The sequence below is a fragment of the Ovis aries genome, chromosome 7 (genome assembly GCF_016772045.2).
Source record: "Ovis aries strain OAR_USU_Benz2616 breed Rambouillet chromosome 7, ARS-UI_Ramb_v3.0, whole genome shotgun sequence".
In the NCBI taxonomy this organism is placed as follows: domain Eukaryota; kingdom Metazoa; phylum Chordata; class Mammalia; order Artiodactyla; family Bovidae; genus Ovis; species Ovis aries.
The window spans coordinates 54,917,878-54,932,711 of record NC_056060.1 but is presented as its reverse complement, the minus strand read 5'-3'; the positions used below and the strand labels follow the sequence as shown (position 1 = coordinate 54,932,711).

Here is a 14,834-nt window from a genome sequence, read left to right as displayed (position 1 = left end):
GTTTTCTTCAAAGAAAGGCTTTAGCCTGAGAGAAGGTAAAGAAGTAAGATCCTAGTAAATAAAGAAACAGAAACCTAATACTACCAGCATGTACGAGAGTAGACTATGACTTCTGTATTAAGGGAAATGATGAATGTTTTCACATGATGCGAACCGCTTTAGCACAACCTTAAAATAGTACGTTAGAGATATGTGAAGACATAGAGAAATTTGCCTGTACACTTTAAACCTTTTCTCTTCCACAAAGATTTTTAGTAAATATATGCTTTGGTCTAGAGCTCAGAGAATGTGAAAGAAAATTTCTAGCCTTGAGTGTTGCTGCCACCTACATGGCAGGAAGACTACAAACAAAACCTAACCCATTTCCAGACGTGCATCAGCCGTAGTATACTTGCTATGAAAACATACTTCAGAAATCCCCAAATTTGTTTCTTTATTTGACTATCCAAGTCACAACTGAAGTGATAGTATATAGTATTTTGATCTCACTTCTTATCTCAAATTCTTGCAGAAATTGGAGCAAATCACTTTGTTTAGATTGGTGGGAATACACCAGTTGTATGGAATAAAGGCTGATCCAATGAAATCTTCCTTAACATCAAAACAATCCAAAGTGCAACTTGAGCCCTGTGACTATGTCTCAGGAAGAGGATGAAGGCTCCCAATCTTACTGTCTGATAGTTTTCTCTCCCTAATCACGCAAGCTCTAAAATACAAAAGGAAGAAATAAGTAAAATGTCTCCTCAGTTGATTGTAACTATCATGTTCATGGTGCATGCTCAGTTGTGTCTGACTCTGCAATTCTATGGACTATATATTGCCAGGCTCCTCTGTCCATGGGATTTTCCAGGCAAGAAAACTGGAGTAGGTTGCCATTTCCTTCTCCAAGGGATCTTCCCAACCCAGGGACCTAACCTGGGTCTCCTGCATTGACAGGGAGATTCTTTACCACTGAGCCACCTCGGAAGACCCATTATAACTATGGAAGTGAAAGTGTTAGTTGCTCTATTGTGTCCAACTATTTGCAACCCCATGGACTGTAGACTGCCAGGCTCCTCTGTCCTTGGGATTTTCCAGGGAAGAGTACTGGAGTAGGTTGCCATTTCCTTCTCCAGGGAACTTCCCAACCCAGGGATTGAACCTGGGTCTCCTGCATTGGAGGCAGTTTCTTTACCATCTGAGCCATCAGGGAAGCCCATTATAACTATAAATTGATGCAAATGGAGATAACATAAATGTAAGAAATCATTTAATACAGATAGGAAAGGTTATTTCTGATAGGAAATGCAGTTGTCACTGCAGAACTATCTCTTTAAAAGTCTAAAGGAAATTTGTGATATGAAGAACATGTCGTAGATCTTTTTATCTTGGATGGCATCATCTGAGACTATGATGGTCAGTGACTGAGGCTATGTGAAAACACCTTCTCTCTGGAAAAAACACATGTAAGATTGAAAAGCCGATTGATAACTTTACAGATAATTGCAATTAAAATAATTGCTAAGTGAATAAATGAAAGGTTTTGTAAGCAAGTACCAAGCAATTATTGCTATTACATCATGTTATAAATATTGGCATTTTGCTGGCACTTGGCACTTTCCAGATTTAGGCATAGTGTTTACTAAACATGTACTAATTATCTTCAGTGTTAAAAACCTTGTATCCTTGAATTAAAAGATCACTGCTACCTTTACAGTTAGTAACATGTTGAAGACAGAAAGCGTCCCTAAAAAGGATAATGAGAAAACATGGTTTGTGGAATTGAAAAAGGCATTTGGGGAAGCAATGTCAAAAGGAAACACCATTTGTGCTCAATATTTCCCCCTGTATACTGATAGAAATAAGCCATTTGAAGCATTTTCAGTGGTCTGTGGTTTCGGTTTTCATACAGTATTTAAAAAGTATATCTTACTGTTTGCATCCTTGTAGTCATGTGCATCGGAGCTACTTCACTTTCACTTTTCACTTTCATACATTGGAGAAGGAAATGGCAACCCACTCCAGTGTTCTTGCCTGGAGAATCCCAGGGATGAGGGAGCCTGGTGGGCTGCTGTCTATGGGGTCAGACAGAGTCGGACACGACTGAAGCGACTTAGCAGCAGCAGCAGCAGCAGTCATGTGCATGATGATGGGGTTATCACAGTCTATTTACCTGCAATATACTTTCTGGGATAAAAGTTATTTATCTTAGACTTAAGGAATAGAGTCTAAGACTAGAAGACAGCAAAAAATTCAGTAATCAAGATAAATGTATTTCAATGGAATATTTATAAAAATCGAAATAATGCAAAAAGCTTGACACTGAAATCTTCAATAAATTTGGGGTCTGCAAAGGTCTGATGAGGGTGAGAGAAGTGAAAGAGGGGTGCCAGGACAGAGCTCACTATAGTCCCTGCCCGGCCAATGACATGAAATGACATGCTGTCTTCAAGGGTCACAGTTGAATAAGAGTTTCCAGTGGCATGCTCTTACTGGAATATCTGTTAATTTCCAGTTTACAGTCTTACCATACATGCTATCTGTAGGGTCTTTGTTGATGAAGTCAGTGTGAAGTGTTCTGGGGACCACTGAACATGAAGCCATGTAATTTCATCAGAAATATATCCACTTAACAAAGTTTTAACTTGGCAATTTTTTCTAATTAATTCAAATTAATTTTGAATTAATTTTCACAATTAATTTTGAAAGTATTTTACATTGTTAACTAGGTACATGTTTACAAAGCAATGACTTCCATATGAGATTAGATGCAACTGAGCATTTTACATGTAAAAGGGCATTTTGTAGAGAACCAAAGGATATATAGTATTATATTTAAATAACTGTGTAATAAAAATGCATGCAATATAAAAATTTTAAAATTACATGAATGAGTCCAGTCTATGAAAATAAGACTTTAAAGTCGATTGGAATTAATATATTCTGAGCCTTCATTTAAAACATCTGGTATAAAACTTAAATTTTAAAAGTTCAGTTATTATAATGTGCCCTCTAAAGATTGAAGAGAAAGTATATCTTTTCTAAAATGTTCATATGAATAATTATAAAAGGCTTTTAAATACATAACACTGGAAGAAAATGTACAAGGAAGGAAGTAAAAAATACCTCAAATACTATCTTGAGATAGGATGTTAATACTTAGTAAAATATTCCCTAGCATTTTTCTAATAGTGAGATGTTCAAAGTAGTCTTAACTTAGTTACTAAAATAGCAACAGAATATTTCAGGCCTGAGGCCACCATTCTATGTTTATAAGGCTATAAATTTTACCATATATTTGAGCTGTTTTACAGTGTTCAGATTGCTTTCCATAAACCACCTCATAGAGGGCCTCTGGACGAGCCCTGTGAGGGAGTTCTCCACATGAATGGGGAAGCGAGGCTCTGAGATGCAGAGCAGGGACACACTGCCTGGACACATGGCAGTGAAATCGTGACTCTTAAACCTAGATTCTTCCCTTATGCAGTATAGCCAGTGTGTAACTGCACAATGAATAACAGAACCTGGCTTGCAAATGTAAAAATATGAATTCCATGGAGGAAAATATATAATCATAAGCATCATCAAGATTCTTACCAGAAAAGAAACTCAATATAATTTTCAAATGATTTATTTATTACAGTAACAAGAAAGACTCTGAATACAAACAGGTTCTTTTGCTAATATAATAACTGCATTGTTACCTAAGACTGGACATACTAAAGGATAAACACCTAGATAAGAGGCAGTCAGTTTTGAGTTTCGAGCTGTGGTACTCTAAGAGTGTTCTATTTAATTGTGTGTCAATTTACTATTTCAAATTCTCTTTGCAACAGAAATTCCTGAAACATGTTGAACATGAGTCAATATCATTATTTTTAAACAGACTAGTGGATCTGTATCATAGATACACTTGCACATGGATATTAGGGAATGTTATTTAAGTGTCTATCTCTAAAATTCTCATTTTTAGGAATTAAAAGTTTTTATATTTAATGGTGGTGTTTTCCAGAATTCATATTAATAAAAGGAAATTTTAATGAGTCATTTGATAGGAATTTTTAAATTGTAGCAACTATAAAGTGTGATACCAACAAAATCTTAAAAATCTCTTTAGTGATGCCAGGGTTATGCTACTTTTAATTTCCTATAGCTAGTGACATAATAAAACATTCATCAAGGATTCAATATTGATTTCCTTGGACCTGAAAAAATGCTTAATATGGCAACTATTTAAACTTATTTTTATTCTTCTTTGAAAAAATAATAATAGAACATAGCTATAAAAACAAAGAAGTTTATTTTTAATCAACATATTTAATGGTTACAACTATTAAAATTGCCCTTTTGAGAAGATATATCTTTATTTGACATTACTATCATTAAAAATATTTTGAGAAGTACTCCTTGTAGTGGCTTTCAGCACCAGTATACAGCATGCAAGAAACTGTGTTCTATTGCTTAGCTTACTACCTTCCTTTTATTTTGAAATTTGATCTAAGTGGCTTTTGACAATCCTCAGAGGGTGAGGAAAGTACATACATATATATAATTTTTTCAAAGGATGATAGTTTTCCATCATTATTCATTTAACAATATGTTACTGAAATAAAACTCAAAAGTAAATCCAAGTAATATCATCTTTTAGGGCAAAACACACACACACACACACACACACACACACACAACACATATTTTTATCTTTTTTTTAAAAGTCATAGTCACCTGATGTCTACTTATGGTATATTCACTTAGGTCAATAATTGTAACGTCCTTAAGGGCAGAGACCACACTATTTCAATTTTATAGTTCTATTCTTTAATCTCCCCCTATACCTTGCTCTTTGCATCCTCCCTTGCACAGAATCTGATGCTGGTGCCCCAAAAAATGTTTGTTGAAGCGACTAGAATTTCCCTATTAGATGGATATATAAAGATATGTATCATATATTTAACATATTAATTCTATTTTTCTATGGATTAGTCAATATTTGTACTCATGTGCACACTAATAATCTTCTTTGTGATTTTCTATAAATTCAGGAATTATACAGTATAAATCACAGCAGATAAATCAGATCACTGAAGGCCTAAATAGATCAGCACTTTATGTCTGTTCCTGTTTATATTGCTTCACATATTTTAGTTTGAGAATTCCTGCTTCTTTCTGGGAATAGAAAGTCAAGCTTCTTTCTGGGAATAGAACTACAAGAGTTTATACTTAATAAGGATCAATTGTGATGTGCTATCAGTAGTTTCCTCTTCCCTAGTTCACATCTATATGGCCAACAAAATCAGCCTTTAGCTAAAGACATTAGCCTCTATGTCATTAGAAGTCTAAATTAACTTGACTGCACAAGATTGGTCTCTGTTATACTGTGTATCACTTATTTGGGCTAATTGATGACTAAATGGAATTGGCTACTTTGTTGACAACATTTCATGCTTAAAGATGAGATATACTGTAGGATGATTGATTCAAATTAAAGCATCTACTAAAACATAAATGCCCTCACCTAACAAATCAAACAAATTTGGTAAAGTTTTAGAGTAAGTACATTTAAGCAACATTAAATTTAAAAGAATTGTTTGTTATATTGTTTAAAAGCAAATGGGGTTATACAATTCAGGAACTGTAAACTGGAAGAAAAATCTAAAATGGTATTAAATTTGTGTCTGTGGGCTGCTCTACTTGTTGGAATCACAAAATGATTTAGACAATGATTTCCTAAAACTAGAGGAATTTGAATATTTTTGATCAGTGATGACTCTGAACAAAGTACCGGCAAATCTGTCACAAATTAATAATTAGACTAGTAATAGCATAGCTTATACATACAATGATAAACAAATGGCATGTTTGAGTTTTCTTAATTTGTCCAAGTCCAGTTCCTACAGTTGAGGTTACAATTAGCACAGCTTGCAGGAGCACACCTTTTCTATCCATAAATGATGCTTTCGTTTACCTGGAAAGAAAACAGATTATCTTGGGTTATATGGTGAAATGAAGAAAGGGAAGGAGGAAAGAAGGGTAAGAGGAAGGGTGGAAGAGAGAGGAGGATGAAAGGAGGGAGGAAATGAAGAAAAATAAAAGGCAAGAAAGGGAAGAAGGAAAGAAGAAAGCAGTTACTCATAATTTCTACATTTCTTTCTCCATACAAAATAAAATGTTAATATAATAAAGAAATTCTTATAAGCCAAGCCTCAGGTAACTGTATTTTAATTGCACATATTATTAATATGGTTTTTTTTTAATCACTGAGAAAGATCAGAAGTTGTCAACAAGATTAATTGAGTTTGAAATAAATAAATTTCCATAAATTTCAAGCAGTTGAATTGTTCTTGGAGAAGCTCACCATGGCAGTGTTAGGACAAAATAGTATAAATATCAGTTGAAATATGGTTTGAGCTATAGAATGCTTTCTGAGAATGTATTTCTCAGACTGCAGGCTAAAAAAAAAAATCACTTGATTAAATTAATTTGATTAATTAGAGCATTGTGCCTCAGTTAACTACTTCTAAACACATTTATATTAATAATGTGACCAATCATAGTAACTCCCGTTCCTACTGGCAAAAACTCAAAAAGCTGATTATTTATGTTAGCTAAACCAATATTCAATATTGTATTATATATGTATTAGTTATATATGCCCAGAATTTTATATCTTTTAAAAATTATTAGATTAATGCTTTTTCCCTTTTGGTAAATTATTTAAAATATTGAAGTTGTTAAACACAACTAGAAGATAGAGCTTGCATTTTTTTACTACTGGAATTGTTCTTACTTCTTCTAGAACATTTTTTTTAGCACTAGTCATAAGAAGTGTGTTCTTGATGGCTATGACTGATGGACTGCTCACACATGCTACATTTTTTCTGCTTCATGCATCATCATCAGCCATCTCCAACACTCCACTCCTGAATCTGTCCTACTTTCTGTTACCTGATTTTTGCTGGTGATTCATGAGCCAGAATAGTATAAAAAAAAAAAAAAAAGCTTTGCTTTTCACAATGCAGTATCTTCTACGAAACAGTAAGAAACCTAGTTTTATTCATCAGATTCATGCAAATATAATACTGATTAACAGTGATGTATGTAGATCTACACACATAATGTGCCATATAAAAACCACTAAAATGTTCTGTTAATGGCAGAATGCATGCTGATTATAAACTACTTCAGAATGACATAAAAATGCTTACCTGAAAATGCATTTTATTGTGTGTACTTCCAAACCCTCTTTTGTCACTATTATTTATAGCTGAAGCCGTATTTAAGTGCACTATCCCTGGTGCACTAGTAACTAAAATTCTTAGTTTTCCAAGCCAATAAGGTGATAAAAGCTCAAGGTTTCTCATTAACACTTGGATAAAATTTGTGAACGTCACACTAAATTTTTATCATCATGAGTACAAAAATAAGGGGCCAAGAACATTTTTTTTTAATATTCTGGAGATCAGGGATTGGGCTATATACAATCACTGTAGCCAACAAAATACTATACTGAACTATTTTTGTGATAACATCTTTCAGATTCAGAAGTGACCAGGCCTTAAAGAGCCAAAGAAAGAAAGCCTAATGGCCCTAAAAACACAAAAAAGGGAGCTGTAAGTTCACATGTTGTCTCAGTGCTTCTATTACTAGACATCAAAGTTATTCCCACAGGTTCCATGAATGTATATATGCTGGTGAAGAAGCCAGTAGACTTCACAGAGTCTAAGCCAGAAACTTCAATCTGGGATTCACCTGTGAGTCAAAAGTCTTTGCTAATGAATTATTCCAAAGAAAAGACACTGCTGAGGGAGACTTTAACCTATCAGACAAGACCTCCAGGTTCACTGGCAGGGTCAGAGTAACAAGAATGCTGTGGTCTAAAGCTGTTTTGCCCAACCTTAATGGACTGCAGGCACTCACCTGGGTATTCAACTTGAACCAATAAAGAGATCACAATGGCATGATGAATAAGGTAGAGCCCTCTAGAAGAGGTGAATGACCACTCCATCAGGCATCTAAACTGTGACCTATATGCAAGCTCCAGCCCATTTACAAATGGCTCATCCCAGCTGGTGAAGCAGTGATGTCAATGAAAAAATAATCTACATACTGAGTTAAAACCCATTTTGTTCAAAGATAATTCACAAAGTCAATCTTACTGTTTTATATACATTCTAAAAATCTGATTTTATTACTGGCACTTTTAAATGCTCCATCAACAGTTTACAAATTTCAACTTCATTAAAAAGAAATTAGTTTCTCTGCACTGTAAGTTTCTTACTCCCTAAAGATGCAAACTAGTTGATAGGAGCAATATAAAGCTATGTAAGTTTCAGTAAAATGATGTTTTAGAGGATTTGCCAAGAAAAGACTTTACCTGGAGAGAACAATATCCAATGCAATACTCTTGAACTGTGCTTGAGTAGAAAAATGATTTTGTTTTCACTTTCTGGGTGCCGTTTGAACAACTGACATATTCATTAAAAATGATATAATAAATATATTTGTTATTTAGAACTGCATAAATAAAGCCATGTAAGGTCAATATCCATTAAAGGCAAAAGACTGATCACATCCACCTTTGTAACTAGGGGATTTGCATATATATGAAAGCACTAAAAATAATTTAAAGTGAAATATTCCAGGTGAAAATGGTAAGATTAGCTCATTCAGATTTAAATATGCTTCTTTCCATACAAGAAATAATGAATATAATAATGCAGTTATAAGCTTAGCTACTGAAGCACTTTTACTGTTTTGAGGACATCTTCTCAAACCTTACCACTTAAAGATCCCAAATTTTATTTTTTTCTTCTAACAAAGGTGGTTTAACATGCTTTCCAGAGCAACACCACCTATACATGGTAAATAGAGGTCACTAGACCACCAAAGTAACGTTTATACTTTTGGAGCTCTACATTTGAATGACTTGATATTTTGAAGTTGATTTTTGGACGTTGAGAAGCGGCCAGTCATATTTTCATGGTTCAAGGGAAGTCCCACCCTGCCACCAATTTCACAAATCTTCCTTCATGTTCAGTTTTAAGAATTTTGTTTCTCAAATGCTCATACTTCAAGGAAATACACTCTATCATCAAAATCTTTCTTACTAAACAAGCATCTCTGTCAGAAGTGTCTTAATTTCTTATCACAGAATTTTATCCACACAAGGAGCAATAAATAATTCATGCCACTGCCTCTTTGTTGTGTGTCCCTGAACTGCACAGAGCTGCAAGGCTGACAGCTGTGTCAGGACAAGCACCAAGGATCTGACATGACAAGTGACTAACAAGTTTCTTTCAGTTCATAGAGAAGGAAGACAATGGCCCAAAGTGCAGAAAGAAACCTTGAAACAAAATAAAACTGCTTCTTTCTTTTTACCTAAGTGTTTGCTATGAGCTTATTTCCACCCCACAAGCCCTGGTCATTTTATAGGACTGCCCAGCCCCCTTTATTCCTCACACTCGCTTGGCCATTTACGCCCGGCCACGGATCAATATGAGCAATTCTTGGAGAAATACGATGTCTCCATGACAACCAAGCCACAAATTCTCAGTGGAAGGCAGTGAGACCAGTAGTGAACTCTCCAGAGGTTTCTAGGCCTATAAGGCTAGATGTCTTAAAATGCAGGAATGGACAGAAGAAAAAGCCAGAGTAATTCATTCTTTATTACCAGTTTAATGATGTCCAATGTATAGAATGGTACTCACTTTTTAAGTTAAGATTCTTTATCAACACTTCTGTTTTCTAATTGATCTTTCTTTTTTGATATATCTTTTTGTTTATGCCAATCAGATAGACTGTGCTATATTTTAATGTCACCATAATTACATTCATACTGAGGGATGACCAAAATTTATTCTAGTTTTAAAACAGCATAAAGCTGATCTATTCTTGCAAAAAACAACAACAACAACAACAACAACAACAATGAACACTTCAGTAAAAACTTCACTCATGGATTTAACTGCCTGGTAAGGTGATTGATAGAAAACTGTTGATTATCACAGTTTAAAAACCTAGTCAAAATCAGACAATTGTAGTCAGAACTAAATTTAAAAATGCTACCACTACCCTCTCCCTTTTCATGTGGGACACATCTGTAAGGCAGCGGGTGGGGCTGTTGTGCTGATGAAAATTTTCTGTCATTGCTAAAGACGCCATTTCTCAGCCCCATGGATGCTGAGGCAGAAGTGTGGCTGAGAACAGACACACAGCAGCAGTTCGTCTTTTGAGGAATCTTGGTGTAGTGGAGGGGACTGAAATACAAGCCATTGCCACTGGGCCAACTGGGGTTCCAAGATGACTTAGGGGACCTGACATAGATTGCAGGCTGCACCTTTCACTGAAAATTAAATCTCAGTAGCTCTCCTCGGGGAAGGATCAGGGGACTGTTTGCAGCTGCCCCCTGTCAGTGAAGGCTACAAGATTTGGAAATCTCTTAACTAAGCTGACAGACCACAGAGAGGATGAATCAAAAATCTGATACATGGATCAGCACACAAAGATGCGAGAGGGTAGAGGGTACACAGCAGCCAGAGAAAACAGCAAAGAAAAACGTTCAGGGAGGGAAGATAGTTAACTCACTCATACTAATAAGGCATCTTCTAGCATTTAATGGTTTTGTAGTGAGCCAGGAATTGTCTTTCAACTCTCGTAACTTTTTTTTTTTTCCCCCTCTTAATTAGTTCATTGTTAAGACCAGGCAGGCTTCAAAACAAAACAGGAAGAAAAACTCATGCTTAAGTTTTCTTGGACGTATCCTTCCAGTACATTTCTGTCTATTCTTTCTACAAAGAAAATACAAGCATCAGTAACCTGGACAGAGGGTAAATTTTATTGAATGCTTTCTCTTTTCTCCCTAATTCTCCACTTCCTCTTGATTCCATCATTTGAAATATTTTAAAATGTTGCTATTTCTCAAGTTTCCAACCTCTGCCTCTATTAACCAGTTTAGCCTAAAATTGATGATAATGAACTAATAGTGTCAGCTTCCCTTCTCAGTCATAAAGCCTTTGTACTTCCTCCAACTGAATTCTTGATGAAGGAGGAAAAGATAACAGCTCCACACTGTGACCCCTGGAGGTGACCATTAATTTGACAGTGCAGCTGCTAAAAGAAAACAGCATTACAATGTCCTCTCCCCCCACCCCCTTCCAAGGACCCCAAAGCTGTGTCAAATTTATCATTTATACTTGACTATTTTTAAATGGCTTTCACCTGGACTCTCAGACTCTTCCAAGACACATCTGTCAGGCATGTCCTCGGTGTCTTGGAAGTTTGCCGAGTTTGAGTTGCTGTCATGCTTGACCGAACTGACTGGAGCTATTAAAAAAGAGAGAGAGCAAAGAAAGAGAAAAGGGCGATGAGAAAGTAGTAATAAACACCATTAAACATTTCCTTTCATTTCCACAGATATTTCCAGGGACACACTACATAAACACAAATAATAAATTGAAATAAAATGTATCCTCTAAGTATGTATTGGCAGACATGTAATTAGTTGAAAAATCTATAGATGAGACTTTATCTAGAAGAAAAATAAGTTTGTAGCATGGCTTAAAAGCTACAAAGTAACAAAGTGATCCCTTCGAAACAGAAAGCATATTTTTAATGCATAAATCTAAAAGAGTATACTCAATTAACAGCAATGGGACCAGCTCTGTCCTGGTGCAGTGGTTCTTTTTGTCACACAAATCACAGTGGATGAACACTTTTCATGCATTTTGGTTTTCTTTCATCAAATTAAAAATGATGGTTCCAAACACAAATAAAAAATCCCTATAAAAATAAATTTTAAAAGATAGGATAAATACATTGCAAATGATAATAAGGAGAGGTGATCTTTTGAATGACAGGTCTTCACACAACTACAATGAGATATTTTCTGAGTAGGAATTATGCACAGAAATGAAAGCGAAAATAGGAATATAAAATTTCCTATAAACACATTACAACTACTAGCTCTGTTAGAGAAGCACAGGCTTAAGTTTCCACATTTTTCTACAAGTAACATATTTCCCTATTATATTTGTTCAAGGAATCACTTAATCAGGAAAAGTAGATGTGGTGTTCATGAAGACATTCTGAATAACAAAACAAAGCAAGCCTTAAATAATATAAATTATGTCATACTCATCTAAAGCCAAGCAGTACGGACTTTTGTCTATCACAGATTTCTTTGGTGAAAATTACCACTGTCTCCTCAGGTCCTGATAACACACACAACATATTATTTATAAGCCATAAATGCAATAGAGGAAATATATATTTATGTCATAATATGTTTATATATATATATTTAGCATAGATATTTAATAAGAAATAATCTGTTGGCCCAGGGCAGTGGGCTGGCTGCTGTTTGTAAGCCTCCCTTAGGAGATGAGGGAGCAAATGCAGAGGCTAGAGCTTGTGTTACTTCACACATTCAATAAGTGATGCAGAGGGCTGCCTGAGGGACAAAGTAGCCTTAGGAGAGCTCACACCTCCCAGACTGCTGTCTTGCTTTCATGGACTGTGCACAGCAGTGGTGCCCATAACCTGAAACCCATATACGCACATTTAAAGGAGACCAGTGACATGTTTCTGTTCTAAATATCCTCTCTAGTTTCACCCACCCTTTCAGAATACCAATAATGCTGCTTTGTTGTGTGGAAGGGCAAGCACAGAATTAGAATTCACTTTTTATTTGGGAATAAAATACGAGAAAAACTATTCAAAATTCTGCTTTTGAATAAATAAGCACAACTTTTCATTTTGAGTTCTCTGAAAACAAACATGGAAGTAGGTACCATGTCTGTTTTAGTCACCTGTGTATACCCTAGGCTATGGAAAGTATTCTTAAGGATTTGTGTGATGAGTAAATAGATAAACAAATGAATGAAGCAGAGGTACAATACTGGATGTCCTTCTGATTCAAGAGTATATATGCTTTATCTTCAGCTTGACCTGTTCAGCTTCTTGTTTAGGCCCACTTGAGATGAAAGATGTATATTTACAAAGTGGTGGTGTTCCATGACTTGGAAGGAGAGCTAAGTAGTATGTATGGCCTATTTTCCTCAGTTTAGATCATACTTTATTTTACTTTTGAATCCATAGATTTTTTTGAAATGTTTAAGTGGAATAATTAAATGCATCAAACTTGCAGAATACTATTACATTGGTCAAAATTTTCTGGCCTACTTTCTTGATTTTCATTCCTCCAAAACGCTCTTCTAGATACAGGCGCCTCAAAGAGCTGAAGAGAGCATGGTATTAGAACAACAAAGTCCATGCCTACCACCAGATTTAGCGGCAATAAAGTAGTTCCAGGATGAACTGACATTCCAGATCTTTCAAGAAAACAGGAAAGTAAGATGTATCAATAGTTTTAGCTGCACGAGCTTTATTAAACTCACACTATAAGGTACCTTTGCAGGTATTTTTGTCTCCAGAAAGATTTTGGAGGGTGTTGTTTGTGGTGGGGGGAGTAGACTAGAGTAGTAGAATACAGTAGTAAAGTAGAAAGGGTTGTTCATTAGATCTTTGGCTTAATTGCACTTTTGCTTCCAAATTTGAGAGATGGTACAAGATTTGCCTTTATAGTTTTTACTGGGTAGCTTATAGAGTATCCGATTAAATTCACTGTGGAAGAAATTCTTACATTCTGTCAATTGGGAACAATAGACATTGAAGAGGTTAATTATTGCCATTCCACTTATTTTTTGTGATAGGCCAGTGTTTGCAATTATTCTTTTGGGTGTTTCTTGTGATGTGTGACGTTTCATCATTTAACTCTGACATGATGTGTGGCCGAGGCTTCTCTAATGAATAATTTCAAAAATGATGAAATAAAAAAAAATATTGATCTGGTGATTATCAGGCCCAGGGTAGAGCCCTGTGCTAGATCATGTGAGGGGATAAAAAAATGAGGCATTTCTAAGGTGCCCACATATAACTTGTGATATAGTTGAGTTATAATAGAAACTAATAGGAGCATTAGAGAGAATATTCCAAGAGTAACATGGTTTTTAAGGAATGCAGAGGTAATTCTCCTGCAATAGGGTGTGTTAGGAAGTAAAATTTGAATTAAATCTCATTGAGAAGTAATATGAGTAGCCCAAAAGGAGCTTGTTCTCTGCAAAAGGAAAAAATGTGAACTCAAGCCTGGCCAAAGAAATACAGTAGCCTGGTGTTACAGATATATTTAACAGAGTATTGCTGCCTATTTTTATATGTATTTTTAATGAATTCTCCTTACATGTTGCTTTGAGCGTTCCCTGAATTGCTGTTGTGGCGAATTCCTCTCACCTGTAGAAGTTAGCTATAGACAGGTTTTCCCTTGCCGTAGATAGTCGATAATTTGATCTTTACGATGGTGGGCCCATTTATCACAGTAAGTTGTCCTTTCACTATACATATTGACTTTTGTTTATCAATACTAAAGTCCATTTGTAGCTCATCACTAAAGTTCTTGGATATTTTCAGTAGTTTTTGAAGATGCATTTTAGAGCTTGGCAGAGAGGTACTTTTGACATCAATATAGTGCAAATGGTTGCTAGGCTCATCCTTAACTTAAAATCAACTGTTTATTTCCTCTGTAATGCATTCTGAAATAGTCTACATTTGGGGGGTGAGAGACAAAAAAGATAAACACTCCTTGACAGTTCTACCACTGAAAGATGTAAGGTGTTCCATTTACTCATCACACACCTCAAAATATTGCAACGACAAGACTGGTGTTCTAAATATCTTTGTAGTACCTTTGGAAGCTAGATAGAGGAGAAAGTCCATGTACTTGGTAAAGATGCCTTTGACTATGGTGTGCTTAATTATTAGTGTTAAAGAAATTCCCAAAGAAATAAATGGTTCAATTGTAG

The 14,834-nt window shown here is 35.4% G+C and overlaps 1 protein-coding gene across 4 annotated transcripts in view; it reads right to left on the bottom strand.

Moving 5' to 3' along the window:
• Nucleotides 1-3,594: 3,594 nt before the first annotated feature.
• The window catches only part of WDR72 (WD repeat domain 72), a 221,426-nt gene continuing 210,186 nt past the window's right edge, over nucleotides 3,595-14,834 (bottom strand). For all 4 annotated transcript variants that reach the window (XM_060417921.1, XM_027971818.3, XM_060417922.1 and 1 more), the window contains 2 exons: nucleotides 11,197-11,301; nucleotides 3,595-5,944 (listed from right to left, as the gene is read on the bottom strand). In XM_060417921.1, the coding sequence (XP_060273904.1) occupies nucleotides 5,889-5,944; nucleotides 11,197-11,301 (161 nt within the window). In that variant the 3' untranslated portion in view covers nucleotides 3,595-5,888. The remainder of the gene's footprint in view (nucleotides 5,945-11,196; nucleotides 11,302-14,834) is intronic.